This window comes from Plecotus auritus (genome assembly GCF_963455305.1).
Source record: "Plecotus auritus genome assembly, chromosome: 9".
Taxonomy (NCBI): domain Eukaryota; kingdom Metazoa; phylum Chordata; class Mammalia; order Chiroptera; family Vespertilionidae; genus Plecotus; species Plecotus auritus.
This window is the reverse complement of record NC_137783.1, coordinates 42,011,783-42,028,733: the sequence shown is the minus strand read 5'-3', so window position 1 is coordinate 42,028,733 and position 16,951 is coordinate 42,011,783. Positions and strand designations below refer to the sequence as shown.

At 34.8% G+C, this 16,951-nt stretch overlaps 2 protein-coding genes across 4 annotated transcripts in view; one reads left to right on the top strand and one right to left on the bottom strand.

Moving 5' to 3' along the window:
- Positions 1–16,951, top strand: part of CTNNA3 (catenin alpha 3) — a 1,399,627-nt gene that overhangs the window by 410,602 nt on the left and 972,074 nt on the right. The gene's annotated exons all lie outside the window — the stretch shown is intronic.
- Positions 9,246–16,951, bottom strand: part of LRRTM3 (leucine rich repeat transmembrane neuronal 3) — a 166,750-nt gene continuing 159,044 nt past the window's right edge. The window contains exon 3 of the mRNA XM_080687957.1: positions 9,246–12,054. Within this exon, the coding sequence (XP_080544083.1) occupies positions 11,845–12,054 (210 nt within the window). The 3' untranslated portion in view covers positions 9,246–11,844. The remainder of the gene's footprint in view (positions 12,055–16,951) is intronic.

The window sequence follows — 16,951 nt, the reverse complement described above, 5'->3', positions numbered from 1 at the left end:
AAGGCAGTTGGGAGGGACCCAGGCTTGCAGGGGAGAGCAGTTGGGAGGGACCAGGTCTACAGGGGAGGGCAGTTAGGGGTGACCAGGGCTGCAGGGGAGGGCAGTTAGGGGAAAACAGGTTGGCAGGGGAGCAGTTAGGCATCAATCAGGCTGGCAGGGGAGTGGTTAGGGGTTGATCAGGCTGGCAGGCAGAAGCGGTTAGGGGCAATCAGGAAGGCAGGCAGGCGTGCAGTTGGGATCCAGCAGTCCTGGATTTTGAGAGGGGTCCCAGATTGGAGAGGGTGCAGGCTGGACTGAGGGACACCCCCCTCCGTGCACGAATTTCGTGAACTGGGCCTCTAGTTTAATATAACAGAAATAGGTGCAGCCTGATGAATTCAGTTTTACACACTCATTTACTACAATACAACACAGGCCAGACTTTCTTAAATAAAATTTTATTTGTGAAAAATAATTCCATATATTGGGGATTCTCATGGATGGCTCTGCCATACCATACACTCTTCATAATCCATGAAAGTATTTTAGGAGAAGAACATTAAGACACAATTCCCTTGATATTCATTAAAATAGCATAGTGCATGATGAGCTCTTTTCATGTTTATATTGGTATGTTCTGAAGTTCTAAAATTAAAATATATTCATTTTCTTAAGTGGAAAGATGAGGAAATTATGCCTTGAACTAGTTAATGAATTCACTTTCACTGTTTGGCTCAGCATAATGCAAGGTGCATTGTTGAGGATTTAATAAGAAATTGCCTTAAGCACCAAGCAAAAGAATAGAATCCTTAGGGAATCATGGTATTCTTATAAAGAGAGGTGTTAGCTAAGGAAAACATAACATATTTAAAGAAATGAAGAGTTAATGATACTAAACAGCTACCAGAGCAATTGTGCTAATTGCCATATCAGATGAACTGGCCACCTGACTGATAATTTTTCAGTTTTTAAAAGAATCATTTCATAGTAGTAGAATAAAATAAAAAGACTATGTATAACCTAATTTCCATTCACTTTAACATCAAATGTCATAACCAGTAATTGATGAAAATTTAAACTGTACAGGTGAATACACCTTTTCGACATTTTTTCACATATTCCTGAGGTTGGAACTGTAATATTGGCTTTTTGACACACAGAGATTATAATTGCATGGGACATGTTAAAAAACAAAACACAACAAAAAGAACTTCTGACAATCCTTTGCATTAATTAATTACTTTATTAATTTATTATTTACTATTATTTAATGAATTTGCAGATGTTCTGTATTTATCACAAATGGCTAAATTGAATGCTTTTAATTTGAAGATTAAATTTATAAGATTGTGGGAGGGGAAATTTAAAAAAAAATCTTGTTTAACATTATAGATGGAAAGAAACTAAGTAGCTACCTATCTGAACAATATGCTAGACTCTGAAACTATTGAAATCCCAGATTTCTAAGAGCTCTTACCCATAGACACCTACAATGCCTCCAAACTCCAAGTAGGAGAGTGGAGTAGAGCGTTCAGGACAAGTGTGACTTATGTGACTGGCAACCTTGAGAATCCAACATACTAGTAACGCTTTCCACAAAGGATTAATATGATCCACACCACCACCACCAAAGAAAGATTAAACAATGAATAAATAGGAATATAAAGGAAAAAAAAACAGTTGAAAAAAGGGTGGAGGAATATTGGTGTCCATATAGAAAGACGAAAAATGTGGCCAGGGTAAAATTTGGCTCTGAACTTTTAGGTAATCAGGACAAAAACTGAGGTTGGTTTTTCCATGCCAGGCAAGAATGAATCTAACAAATACTATAGGAATAATAGATGTCCATAAATAAATATATAATATTCTTTTTTACTTCCCTCTCCTCATATTGCTCCTCTGAATACTGCTAGTCTTTTTTTTTAATTTTTCAAAGGTATTTTTTCTAGATTTTTTAAAAAAAATTATTAATTTGAGAGAGAGAGACATTGATTTTTTTGTTCCACTTATTTATGCATTTATTGGTTGACTCTAGTATATGCCCTGATGGAGATTGAACTCGCAAACTCACAACCTTGGCATATTGGGACTATGCTCTACCCAGCTGAGCTACCCAGTCAGGTCTAAGTATTGCTACTCTTAAGTTCTATCTCAATTTTCATTTTTGCCCATTGTTATTCATAACAACTCCACTAACTATGATTTCATCTTCTGATTGCTTAATGTGGATATCTTTTCTTTTTTTAAATTCTTTATTGATTAAGGTATTACATATGTGTCCTCATCCCCCCATTACCCCCCCAACCCTCCCCCCACAAAACTCATGCCCTCAACCCCCTGGTGTCTGTGTCCATTGGTTAGGCTTATATGCATGCATACAAGTCCTTTGGTTGATCTCTCCCCCCTGGATATCTTTTCTTTTTGTTTAGACTGTCAGCCCCTTAAGAACAAGAACTATATCACATACTCTTTTATATATCACAAAGATATTTACTTTTCACTAGACCTATATTTGGTATGTAATAAGCACATCCATTGATAAAATGGCTTTAGTCATAGCCTTAAGTGAATAGACTTAAATGTAAGGGTTGGGCTTATGAAGTGAACCTGAAATGTGCAGTTAGTAGGTAGGAGTCACTTTGTCATTATATCTGTCATCTGGACTTGAATTCTTTCTTCACAATTTAGTAGCTGTATGTTACATAATCACTATGGGTATCATTTTCCATCTTAAGGGGATAACAGTAGTACTTAACTTCCTAGGGTTTTTATTAATCCCATTAACCACATTAATGAGGATTAAGTGAATTAATATATAGAAAATGCTTAGAAAGTAAGCATTTCTTAAATGTTAGTTATCATTTTGTCTTAAAGTAATTAGTATTTTATCAAGTATAAATTCCTTCTCATGGCAATTATAGAGCACAATCAATTGTCTGAGATTCATCCTCAGAAAGAGAAAGTATATGACAATAAAATCATATCTTTATAGAGAATAATATTTAAATTCTCAGTAGTAGGAAGGCATGTACTTATCTGAAAACTATATCAGATTACTAAGTTAAAAAGAAGTAATTCCAAATTACATTTCAGTTATATTACAGTGTTTATCTGTTAGAACATTCTTCTCCCAATCCTTTTATAGTTGTACCTAGGGGTCATATTGAACTCAAATATTTTTATCTTACAACAAGAATCAAAGGCAAGGAAAAGGTAATAAGGGCTTCTACTCCAGCCTTATGCTATTCTTGCATAAAATTATTAAGTATGACAAGGTTCATTTTGACATAACCATCAATGATTCAAGAAACTCAAGTTTGAACTTTATTAAAGAGGAAACTGGCAAGAAGTTTTGAAGTATGTCCTTAAACTGAACTTAAGATTCCATCAATTCTAAAGGTGAAAAGTGTCTACATATAAAGGTATTGAGTTTTTCTCCAGATGGCATAGAGTTCAGAGATGTTCAGTGTCTTTTCCTAGATATCTCATAAGTATAGTCAGGGTGTAGCTGGGATGGGCTTCTAGGCTCTTATCTCAAGGCAGTAATTTCCTTAGGTTATCTATAATAATAAAAGCGTAATATGCTAATTAGACCGGACGTCCTTCTGGATGACCTTCTGGACGAAGCCGGGGCTGCGAAAGAAGCCTGGGTCCCAGGTGCCAGAGGGAAGCCGGTGCCAGCAGCCGGGGGAAGGAAGGCCTACTCTTGCACGAATTTCGTGCTTCGGGCCTCTAGTAAGTGAATATGAAATTAGACCCATAGATAATGAACGTTAAAAGTTTCTAAGTCAGGAAATGCTAGAGAGGACTTTGGAAACTTTTTTCCCAGCTCCCCACCGTGGTGGACATGCTAATGTAGTAATTGCTGTGTAGGAGAGCAAAATGACAGGGTTGATCCAATCTTTAACCACATTTTCATCAGATTGCTTAGGGCATTATACTTCTAGATCTGTAATTAAGTGAAAATATATCATTGATGTAAAACAGTAAGAACAGATGGAGTATATTTAAATACAATTCCTTTCTCAACATTAGAGTTTTGACGAGCTATATCTATGCATTCGTATAGTTGAAGCAAATATTTGGGGTTTGTACTTTTTGGGCTATTTCAAAATTGATCTTGAAAAGAGCATTTGGTATTTAGTTTGGATCTTTTACTCTGATTTTTCAGTTTCTCTCTGGATAAGTAATTGTGACAGTTCTTGAACTAATTTTTATTCTTGATATATATTCTCTTTTGGTTAAATTAACTCTATCTCTTTGATATGTATCACCATCTCAAATACCTGTTCGCTTTTAGGTTCCTAATGTCCATATTGGCGTTTCCTGATGACATTTGATAGCATAAATGTTACTGTAAATTTTAATTCCTACTCTCAGTTTTAAAAATTACTTGCAGATTATTGAGACTAAATTACATTTCATTAACTTACCTCTCGGCATGTTATTTTTTCTCCTCTTCTTTGTATGTCACCACATTTTCAACCCAGGAGCATCTCTGTTGTCCAAAATCAGAATTACTCTAGATATTTCAGATAAATTAGGTATTTCAGATATTTCTGTATAGGTGGTAGTGCCAGAATAAACAGATGTATTGATATTGATTCAGGATGCTAGAGCTGCTTTCTTTGCCAGATTTATAAATTGCTGTAAAGTTATAGCATAGCTTGATCACAATAGTGGTAGTTTTTAATAGAAATAAGACCTACAGAGTATTTTACTAGCTGTTGAATCACACACATATCATAAAAGACAAGGGTGTTTTAAGTAGATGCTACATTTTGGATAGTGTAATGGAGCAACATGCTAATATAATTTCCTAATTACAGTTTCTTGGGCTTGTGCAAATTCTGGGAGAAATAGAAGAGTCGGTTAGCACAATGGTTTAATAAAAAGCTCCTAGAGACACTAATGGAATCAAGAAACTGTTTAAGAATCATTTGATAATAGCTGAGAGTGAGGAAGATTTATTTGAAGATGACTTTAAAAATAAACTTAAAAATTCTTATTTGGCCACCTGAACATAATGATGAAAACATTTGCATTGTCTTAACAAGGAAAATTATATCTATTTAACTTAAACTATATATATTAAGTTCTGAGTAATAGGACAAGCAGAGTCTATATTGTTATAAAGGTTATCTTCCTGCCTCCTTTATGTAGTGTGCTCCCAGATCTCAGGTCATTTGTGTAAGTAATAATTCTCCTATAAAAATAGTCCCACATATAGTCATTCCTGGGAAATATTCTGCAATCCAAGCTATGTCATTGTGAGTAAACGTTTTTGAATGTACAGTAGATTCCACATATGAGTGATGTAATATGGTACTTATCTTCTCTGCCTGGCTTATTTCACTTGGCCTAATGTTCTCCAGATCCACCCATGCTGTTGCAAAGGGTAACATTTTCTCCTTTTATACAGCCTGGTAGTATTCCATTGTGTAAATGTACCACAGCTTTTTTATCCATTCACCCACTGATGGACACTTGGACTACAATGAACCCAATAAATTCATTAAAAAGAGAAAAACATTATAACTATAGATTATTGATGGTTTTCTGTATATTGTTCTTTGCATTTTTTAAGATGAGTTGAAAATTATATTGTAGATACCTACTTATATTTTTAAATAGTTTCATAATATGTTAGGGAAATAGGAAATAAAAATACAATATGAATATTGGGAGTATTTATCTTTTTAAGAGTTATTTTTCATATATCAACTCTTTTTAAGAAACTGTATAAAAGTTCAAGAAAGTAATGAATATTTCTTTCCATCAGGTTGCTGCTGACTTGGATATTGAAGGAAATTTCAACAGTGTGAAATACTTTATGCAACTTATCTGTTTAAGAATAGTGAGGTACTGGCCTAGCTGGTTTGGCTCAATGGATAGAGAGTCGGCCTGCGGACTGAAGGGTCCCAGGTTTGATTCTGGCCAAGAGCACGTGCCTGGGTTGCGGGCTTGATCTCCAGTAGGGGGCATGCAGGAGGCAGCCAATCAATGATTCTCTCTCATCATTGATGTTTCTATCTCTCTCTCCCTCTTCCTCTCTAAAATCAATAAAATATATTTTTAAAAAAGAATAGTGAGGTATATTCTTTTTATGCAGTCTCTACACCATTTATTAAAATATATGAACATAATTTTATTGATTACGGTCTTTTTTCACATTTGAAAATGTGCTATTAGGAGGTAGGAGCACATCCTTAGAGTCTGATGAACTAGATTTGAATTGTCAACTCTTCTGTATGAGCCTTGGCAAGTAATTCAGTTATCATGATCGTTATTTTCCTCCTTTTTAAAATGGGTGATGAGACCTATTTCTTAAAATGGTTTGAGAATGAGATGAGGACAGCACAGTGGCCTGATACATCCTCTCTCCCCACCTCCGGCTTTTCAGCTGTTGTATTATTATCTGCAGGAGCAAATAAGTTAGCGAAGTGAATAACCCAGCTGACTTAAGACTCTTTTCAGATATTCCTGTTGAAAGAGCTAATGGAGAGCAGAATCTATATAAACAACACAGCCTGTCGGGAAACAGCCTGACCTATTGCCCTTTGTGTGTATTCCTCCAGTCAGGCTTAGAATACCAGATTCACATGGACTTAGGCGAGCACAGGAATTAATAATTTCAGACTAGAGTAAAAAGCAGTTAGATGACTTGGTAAAAGTAAATTCATTTGAGTACTATTTTATAAAGCTTAATATGCATCAGAGATTAGGTTTACAGATTCTGGTTCAGTAAATATAGTCTGGACCCAAGGGACTTGGGGTCATTTTGATCTTGTAGGATATGATAAGTGGTAAAAGTTTAAACCAATAAATAGAAAAAAAAAAAAAAAAGAAACGCTCAACTTTATGCACTCATCTCAATACTATTTTTTCACTAATCCAGGTAACTTTGGTAAGTGAAACTGACTGAAAATGATCACTCTGTAGTGTCTATATACCAGCTCAAAACCTAGAGTCAGTCCTTCATTTTCTGTAGTTGGGCAAAGATAGCATCATAGACCCTTCAAAGTCATGCAGTTCTTTGTAGAACACAAGATAGATGGAAATCAAGTTACAAAAGATAAATTAGTGCATGTTGCTTTAGATTAGAAAACAAAAAGGATTTACTTTAAGAATCCTTTATCACAAGGTTCTTTGATACATTTTAAATATTATTTGATTTATACAAAACAAATTTTCACTTTGTTTTTCAGTAAGACACATATCATATAAAATAAAATTTATAAATGTTTGGGAGAAAGGAGGAAAGAACTCGAGTTCTCTAAGTCCTAGATGGCCAAGGCACTCTCTTGCTTTAAGATCACCGTCTTTAATAGAAAGGTAAATAATCAACTGGATTTTCAAAAGCACAAAATTTACCCTCAAATTTAAAAATATTAAATATAAGCAGTCTCCTTTCACAATAAAATAATAATGCAAGCCACAAGAGACCTCTAAAAAGAAGCAATCACCACTCTGGTATTTTTTACTTTTTAGTTTTCAAATGTTTTTTTCCTGTTACAGTTGTTGTGAAATGAAGCACAATTGCTTATTGTCAATCTACCTTAGTGGGTATGTCAGGGTTTTGAAAGCACTGATCTGGGACCCCTGCTCTTGGTCCGTCTCTTGTTAGAAACAGCTGTGGTGAGTTGAGAAGGTAAGGTCTTTCTTGCTTCCAGACCAACTCTTTTGGGTGCTTACTGCATGATCAGCCCATCAGGACCTGCCACTTTTTTTTGTGTTACCAGATTGTTATACTATTTATTACCCAGAGTGATAAACTGTTAAGAGCTATGCCAGGGATAAGATGTACCACTCTAGAGGTTTCTCACCTTCATCTTTCCTGAAACCAAGTATCTGCCAGTCCATTTCCTCTCCCTTGATGTGCTGCCATCTACTCAGCACATCTGATTTTCTTTCTTCCAGCTTCCAGATAGTTCACACCAGCACCTATTATTATGCTTTCAGTTTCTTTACTTATTTTGAATGTTTAGTTTGAGAGATGATATTGGCTTTTTAGTCAGGAGCAGACAAAAAACGAATATATGTCTTACTCTCATATATGGTGGTTTTATTTTAGAAAATATTTTTGCAAAAAGGTTTTGCTATTTCTTAGCAGCTTGGGAAGCCGGACTGATAAAATCAGGATTATGTCATTTTGTCTTAAATGTTAAATTTGAACAAACTTTCTTTCCTTTAAAAATATAATTTATATTAAAATCTGTATGGTTTTATGATTTTCTAGAACATTCAGGAGGGAGTAGGAATAGAGACTCGATTAAAAATGAGCTGATTAGTAAAATATTATTTGCCTATTAGCATGTTTTAGCATCTGTACATCAGTTTGGATAAATTGCAGTTCATTTTTTATTAAAAGGAGAATAGAAAAAATTGTTCTCTGTTGACACAAGTATAAGAATTCATGTTTCAAGAAGTACTCTTGCTGAAACAAACAAAAAAATTATGAAGGTCTTTCAAATTAGCTCTGATTGAATATGTGTGCAGTTGAACATGTGTAAAATTTCTCACTGTGGATCTGTTTTATGACTACCCAAGCAATCTCAATTTAGATGGTCTTTGGTTTCTTTTCCTGTGCTTCTCGATTTTATGTCTGTACCTTGGGGCCAATAAACATCCACTTCCTGTAAGTAACTGAGCGGCATCCTTACAGATGATATGGTATGTTAAGAAATCTATGACTTGCTATACTTTTTGAACAAAGAGTTTTACTGGGAATGTCAGAGCCCAGAGTAGCACACAGAAAAATTTCATTTAGTCCATGTGTTATACAGATAGAGGAACTGAAATAAATCAGAGATTACTGAACATGTTAATTTTTTTTTCATTCTGCTTAATATCTCTGGCTCTGAGCAGGCTTATATTAGTATAGCGGAGAAACTAACAGGCTCTGAATTTTGAGAATGATTCAATTCTACCATTTATTAGCCATGTGTCTTGGGCGAGTCTCAACTTCTTTGAGATTAATTAATGTGTCTTCATAGGGTGGTTATGAAGACAAAATGAGAAGCTTTATGTGAAATGTGTTTGTAAACCTCAAAACACTGCATAACTTTATTGTTTGCCACAGCTAATGCTGTTACTATAACCATGTTGGGTCAAATTCTGCGTTTTTCAACTCCAACTACATAAACATTTCAGTTGTTTAAACAGGTGAGCATAGCCAGGAAGGGAGACATGGGAACAGGGTGGTTAGGAAGATTATTGAATGTGAAAAAGATAGATTAGAAATAAAGATTTCAGACACAAATATATAAATTGTAAATATATGATCATGATTCCAGACACAATCTCCTCTAGGAGGTCTTTACTTCCACCACCCCTACCCCTGGATATGGCAGTATAAAAATGAAGCAGATAAATAACCCAGCTGCTGTTGCAGCTTCCTCCTCCTCTTCCTCCTTGTTAAAGATACTTTAATTTCAAATATGAGAAATCTTAAAATTCTCAGTTTAGTTGATTCTTACTGTAGTAAGTCCTCAGATGCACGGAGCTAGGGTTCCAAGGTGACTGCTTCCATTCAAGTTGTTCCCTTTAGATGAACTTAAACTGTTGAAAGAAAGTGGTTTGCTTCAAAAAATAGATGGCATATATCTGTGAGGCTCCCTGGAACCTAAAATTTTTTAAAGTCATTTATCAATTTGAAAATGTCTGGAAATTAAATGATGCTTGAATATTTGCAAGGCCAACTTCTAATGAGGAAAATTACAAATGACATTTTGATTTAAATTGTAAATAAGATTTGGCATTTGATTTTAGACACACAAATAATATATTTATAATTAACTCTATATAAATTTGCTAACTGTGCAAAGCAATTTTTTGAATTTAGAGAATTAAGAATACTCTGCAAGGAAACTAAAACTTAGAAAAACAAAAGATTAAAATTTGACTTAAAATGACAAAAAAATTTTGAATAGCAAATAATTTATGCAAAATATGCTATAAAATATGTGATGTTAAATAGTTGATACAAGTACTGTAACATTAAGTTTAATTTAAATTAGTAAGAGAGTTTGCCTCTTTCAACATTTTGTTTTTTTCTTTCTGACTTTGTATATTTTTAACAAAAATTTGCTCTATATATTTTTTTAAAGTTGGTTCTTCTGGAAGTTGCTTTTAAATTTGCCATGATAAAACTAGACTTTTGTAGATATGATTTCTTTGGAAGAAATAAAAAAATTAAACCTTTGACACTGTGTTTCATAAATTGTTTTCGTTGTTTTTGATTGTTTGACCCCCTGTACGATTGACATATTTTCGATGTCATAATTATAAAATGACAACATAAAAAAGCACTTCTCCTAGTGCAATAAGAATGGAAACTTATAGTTTTATATTTAAAAAACACACAAAAGAATGTGAATACCACAGATAAAATAGAAATATTTTCAAACAGTAACCTGTGTCAAGCAAATACCAGAAACAAGTTGAATATTTCAGCATCTAAAAGGTCAGGTATTCACAATTTGATTTGAATTAACTGTATAATACAATTTTATAATCAACATATGATCTGGGGTGGTTTCAAATTACTCTGGGTTATTTTTCAGATAATCTGGAGGTGAATCTCATTATGATGGTAATATAAACATATTGGGATGTGTATAGTCGACTTGCATGGTCAAGTTCCCCACCAAGGCTCACATCTATATTGAATGAGCTGTAGATGTTCAGGCTCCTTCCCCAGAGGAGAACTGATGTGGCACACAAAGATTAAAAATTCATAGTATTTTCTTTGAAATGTTCCCCAAAATATAGCCTCACATTTCTAAATGAGAAGTTGTCTTAAAAACCAGCCACATTTTGCTGTGACTGATGATTATTTTTAAGTAAACCACTTTGGGTTAATAGGAGAAAAATCACTACTATACATTTATCCACCTTGGCCTGAAAATAAGACACATAACAAGTTTTTGTTCGTCACTGACAGCTGCACCTTTTTAATGTATCAAAGACTGTTGCTGTGGTTACGGCCTTTGTTTCCAGTGATGTTTTGTCCATGCTTCCCCCTCCGCCCTTAACAATGGGTTACTCAAAAGAATGAAATAATGAGTCATTCATTCAGAAATATGTTAAAATATCCCTCTTTATCATTACAGTTCACTGCTTAGAAACTAGGCTGTAATTCAAGGCAACAGTTAAGTCTGTGAAGAAGTGTTAAAAAAAATCTTTGATTTTTTTTTTCCATTTATAAGAAAAACCTGGCTATGTAATTGAAGAACTTCTTAACAAGTCTCAACAATTAAACCCTTTTTTGGTTAATGTATTATTTCTGGAACAAGTAGATAAAATTCTACGCAATAAGCATGATAAAAATCGTGCATGTTTCTCACAGCACAGAATTTTAGTCAAGGTTTCTGGGCACAAAAGCAGTAACAAAACAGTCCCTACAAAACGGAGTAACTCTGAATAACACAGGAAATAATTTTTGTTAATTTAAAATTTTAGAAACGGAAATGTGTAAAGTTTGTAAAGTAAACTGTAATTAAATTATGGTATTGTACATACCAGTTGTTTGTATAATTGAAATTTTACAATATGAAAAATACATTAGCTCTGTACAGTTTTTACAGATAGGTAGGATGAGTTTTGGAGGAAAAAGATTTGTGTGTTTTTTTTTCAGGGAAATACTCTGTTTAAGTAAAAAAAAATACTGCACAACTTAGCTAATTACAAAGTATAGACTTGAAACAATTAATGTCTTCTTTATTTCATGAATCAATCTTGGGTTTTTGTTTAACAGGGGATTTTTGTTCTGCTTTGTTTCTAGAGTCCACACGGAACAAATCTTCCTCATGTTGTCCTTGGGGTTACAGTTTGGTGGCAGCCCTGGGCTGCCATGTAGCTCAGTTAAGCCAGATGCTGTTTGTGATCACTGACGCGGCCGGCTGCTGTGATTGTGCTCAGGTCCAGCTCAGTCTCTAGGTGTGTTTCCATTGTATCTTCCTGTGCAGTCGTTTCAAAGGACTTATGAGAGAGAAGTTCATGATGCACCCCACAGTAACTTATTGTGGGCTGGTCGTAGGCCAGAAAGGTTGACACATTCATTGATAAAGGAATCTGGGGGGAAAAAATGACACGAGAAAAGTCAGTTATAAAAAGATAGACAACTTTGGGGGCAAGACTTAAAGACTGTGAAAGTGCTCACCTGACTAACCTCTATGGTTATGTGGCTCAGGTGTCCCCATGCTACCCGACTAATGTCCCTGGTTCTTAGAATTGTAAACACAGTGTGACAGTTTCAAAGTCTGGGATGAAGCTGTCAGATTCTTGTCTAGAACCTCCAGACAAATAGTAACCTACGTGTTTCTGAAAATGCTAAAATCTTCATTGGAAGAGTCAGAAAAATGCTTTTCTTCACTTGGGTAAAAGTGTGGTTTTAGTCAGAACTAAGAAAACTATTATTGGTTATGTGTGGAAAGCCAGCCCTCTCCCCACCCCTTCTTCTCCCCGTCCCCCGCCCCCCCATCTCTTATCTCCTGAGTTTCTGATCCAGTTGGTCAGAGGCAGAACCTGGAATTGCATTTCTACAAATTCCCATATAATGCTGGTGCTGTTAATCCACAAGCACACTTGAAAACAACAGCAGAAGAGAATTGTCTATGCAAGTCATTCTGGCTCTTCTCAATAACTTCCTTTTCTTTTCTTTATCTTTATTGTTGGAAGTATTACAGAGGTCCCCTTTGTTCTCCCTATCATCCCCCTCTGTCCCACACCCCCTCAGGCCTTCACTGCACTATTATCGTCTGTGTCAATAATTTCTTAAAATTTATTTCACCATGAGAATTCTTTGAAACATTAATGTCTGTGGTTTGGTCCATATATCTAAAATTTAGGTTTAGAGAACTCCCAGGAAGAATCTATGACTCATATGAAGGTCTAAAAAGCATGAAAGGATGATGCTAGTTTGAAGGAACCAGTGGTATATATCAGGAAAGGATTCCCTTGCTAGTTGAAAGTTTAGTGAAAAATGCAAGATCTAAAGATATGAGGAAAAGGGCAAGAGTGATCAATGTGACAGAAGGAAACATACATGTTACAGACAAAGGGTAGTCTGAAATGTCAGATGTTAAAGTCTAGAGATTATTCTCATGTTTTTCAGTAAGACAGAAACTTGTCCTAAAAAGTAGGCAGATTTGCAATTGAAAGTGATTCTTAGATTACATCTTAATACCAAGAAAATATGATGTATCAGTAAGTAGAATTTAACAGGTAACCATATTTGAATACATTATAGTAGATTTTTTCCTCAGCCTTGATCTCTGTTTACTATCCTAATTACTAAATCATGATGTCTAATTGCCTTGGATAAAATCTTCTTCTGCTCTTGATTTGTGAGTGGATGAAATGTATTTCTGTTTGAGCACTTCAGACTACATTCCTTTCTGACTTCTGCTGAAATTAGAGCCCAAGACTAAGTAAAATATAATGTATAGGTTTTATTCTTTTATTGATCCTTTTCTCCATGTATAAGAACCCTCTTCGCCTCTTCTTATTCCATTCCTACTCCTTTACCCATATTTATTTTTTCTTCAATAAAAATTGGTTTTGCAAATATTGCTGTTTTCTCTTAAATAATAGTATTCATTTATTTTAGATTATTGTTTCTTTTTAATATGAACATTTCAATGTATCAGGTGTTCAGGGCTTAGGCCTTGGAGACAGAAATGTAATTCAATTCATCAAATTAAATTCCTGAGTAACTTTATTTTTATGTGGATTTTAAAATTTGAAGCATGCAGTTATCTGATATGTAAATAAAAGGCATTGTACACTTTAAAAATAATTAAGGTGATTGAAAGTTCATAAAGAAAATAATAGGATGCTTCCAAAGGTGCTCATTTAACGTAAGAATTCCAGGTTTTACAGATGAAATAGCTCATCTGACTACAATATGGTAATATGCAAAAGTAATTGTGTAGCATGAAAAGATATGAGTTATAGGAGAGAATGAAAATAGAACTGTTATTGGGTACATGAGTTTTACATTAGCCTCTGAGAAATCGATGCTCTGTAATGTGTTATGGGTCATATATCTCTAGGATTTTATATATTCTTATTTGGTCATATATACTACATCATTCCTGGCTTACTTAGAAATAACTCTAATGTGAGTAATTTGTGATCCCGCTGGTAAGGATTAGGACAAATAATAAGCCATAATATGTTTATTCTATGTGTGTATGGTCGCACACACAATTTACTGCTCGATTTAATATCTAGAGGCTACTGGTACCCAGAGTGCAAGTCCTAATTTGAACCATATCAGTTAAGCTGTTAGCTCTCGTTACTTATTAAAATGTTCCACTTAATTTCTTTAGAGAGTTTCTTATTTTTGGATACGTCTTCTTTTAAAGCACCCAACCCTGTGGTTATACTTTTTCAATGTCAAGTTGTGTTATTCTATTTCTAAAACTGGCATAGCACTTATAATCAATGTGGATGTTTAACATGTATTTTTTCCCCCTGCAATTGAAAGTGATTCTTAAGTTAGATTACATCTTAATATCAAGAAAATATGATGTATCAGTAAATAGAATTTAACAGGTAACCATATTTGAATACATTATAGTAGATTTTCCCCAGGTTGACTTAAATGATTTTGAAAATCTAAGTTAGCATTGGATATATTCATATGTGTATTTATAGGAAATCCCATACATATACACACAATATATAAATAAACACACATGTGTACAATCTTGTAGCCAATTATGATCTCAAAATCATTTAAATTGGGTATGGAAGATGCAAATTTGGAGGACACATTAGTTCTAGTCAAGTATTATGTATTTGTTACTTATATAAGACATGCATGTGGATATACTATACCATGTATAATATGTATATACTAGTATACTGCCTGGGTAGTGTGGAGAGGCTATCCATTGGCATTAAACACCGTGAGGCTCAGATACAATCCATGTAAATCCCTTCTCGTCACCGAGTCAGTGAAGAAAGCAGCCCCTTCTCCTCCTTCACATCACCATCAAGTGACTTTGTGCTCTTTGTGTTCTTTGCCCCTTTCCAGGCTGACCATGGCATACTCTGTTCATTCTCTCTGTCTCTTTCTCCATTTGTACCTGATTCATTTTCACATGCTGAATCAGGAGCGTTCCACAGCCAGGCTCCCCCCTATGCATAGGATGTAACAGGGCAGTCTCAGTTTATGCTTACTGTTCCATTTTGGACAATAAGTCACTTAGTTAACTCATGTGAAGATGACCCAAATATGTTATTTCATAAAATGGAAGTGAACAGCAGCCCTAGGTGCTTGACTAAGCTAGGAAGTATGGTTCCGGGAAGGGCAGTAGGAGATTCAAATCTAACAGACTCTGCTTCCCAGACCTGTGGTTAGTAGGCTCTGTTTCAGTGTCTGTAGAATATTCTTGTCATAGCTTTCAGAGAGAGAACAGTTTCTTTCGGTGCATGTTGACATAATGAACTATTTATAATTACTTACGGTTCCCTTCACTCCTTTAGGTCATTGTTTTCCAGGTGAGGTAATTTTTCATAACTTGTAGAGATCCAGGGATGTGAAAACTTACTCCCCAGAAAGCAATATCATCTAGAGTCTGAGCCAAGAAATCACTACATGCTATTCTAATAATGAGAGGCAGTAGCTGACCCATTATTTAGGAAACTCCCCTTAGGAAAAATTTAGACTCCGCTAAACTGCTTACTGTGTTGACATCAATGGTACTTGCCTAAGGAGTAATTTTCCAGTGTCTATCTCAATACTGACGATATGTACCTTTTACATATAAAAAATTTACCGAGTCAGAGAATAAAATAACTCATTATTAATGGTCTTCTTCCTATTCATATGTCATTTTGAGCTTGTGATTTTAAAGGAAAAGAATATGTTTTTTAAGTTTCCAATTTGTGATTAAGTAAAGATTCTCATTTTAAACTATATTTACTGCATCAATATCTATGTATATTTGTATAATATATGTGTGTAGATATGAACATGCATATGTGTTGCTCCTATTCTAATTAGTTGGTTACAAGCAATTGCTTTTCTTATTAAATTTATTGGGGTGACATTGGTTCACAAAACCATACAGGTTTCAAGTGTACAACTCAACAAACCATAAGCTGCACACTGCATCATGTGCCCATGGCTCAAAGCAATGATAAAAAATTATAAAGAATAATTTAAATTAATTATTTAGAGAGAGCGAGGGGGAGGGAAGGAAAGATAAAACATCACTTTGGTGTTCCACTGGTTGATTCTTGTATGTGCCCTGACTGAGGATCAAACCCACAACCTTGTTGTATCAGGATGATGTTCTAATTGTCTGAGCTACCCAGCTAGGGCTAAAGCAAAGTCTCTTTCCACCCCATTTATCACCTCTTTGCCTTTCCACCTACCCCCAGTCCCCTTTCCTCTGGCTATCACCACAGTGTTGTCTGTGTGATATATATATCCCTTCACCTTCTTTCACCCAGACCCGCAACACCCCTCCCCTCTGACAGCTGTCAATCTGTTCCACGTATCCATGCCTCTGTTTCTATTTTATTCGTCAGTTTATTTGGTTCATATATTCCACATAGAAGTGAGATCACATGGCATTTGTCTTTCTCTGACTGGCTTATTTCACTCAACGTAATACTCTCCAGATCCATCCAAGCTGTCGCAAAAGTAAGATTTCCTTTTTTTTTTTTTTAATTTATTTTACAACTGCATAGTATTCTACTATGTTAAAGTACCACAGCTTTTCTATCCACTCATCCACTGATGGGCACCTGGGCTCTTTCCAGATCTTGGCTGTTGGGTTATAAGCCACTTGTACATCTCTTCTGTTGGATAGCAAGGATTATCTTAAGTACAATGCTCTGAGGAAGAGAAAATGACAGTCCCCTTTTGAGAGGAAATAATAAAAAGGCTGTTATTTTTCCTTTCTAGAATTGCAAAACAGGAATGCTTGCTTGTTAAGTGTTCTTTCTGAAT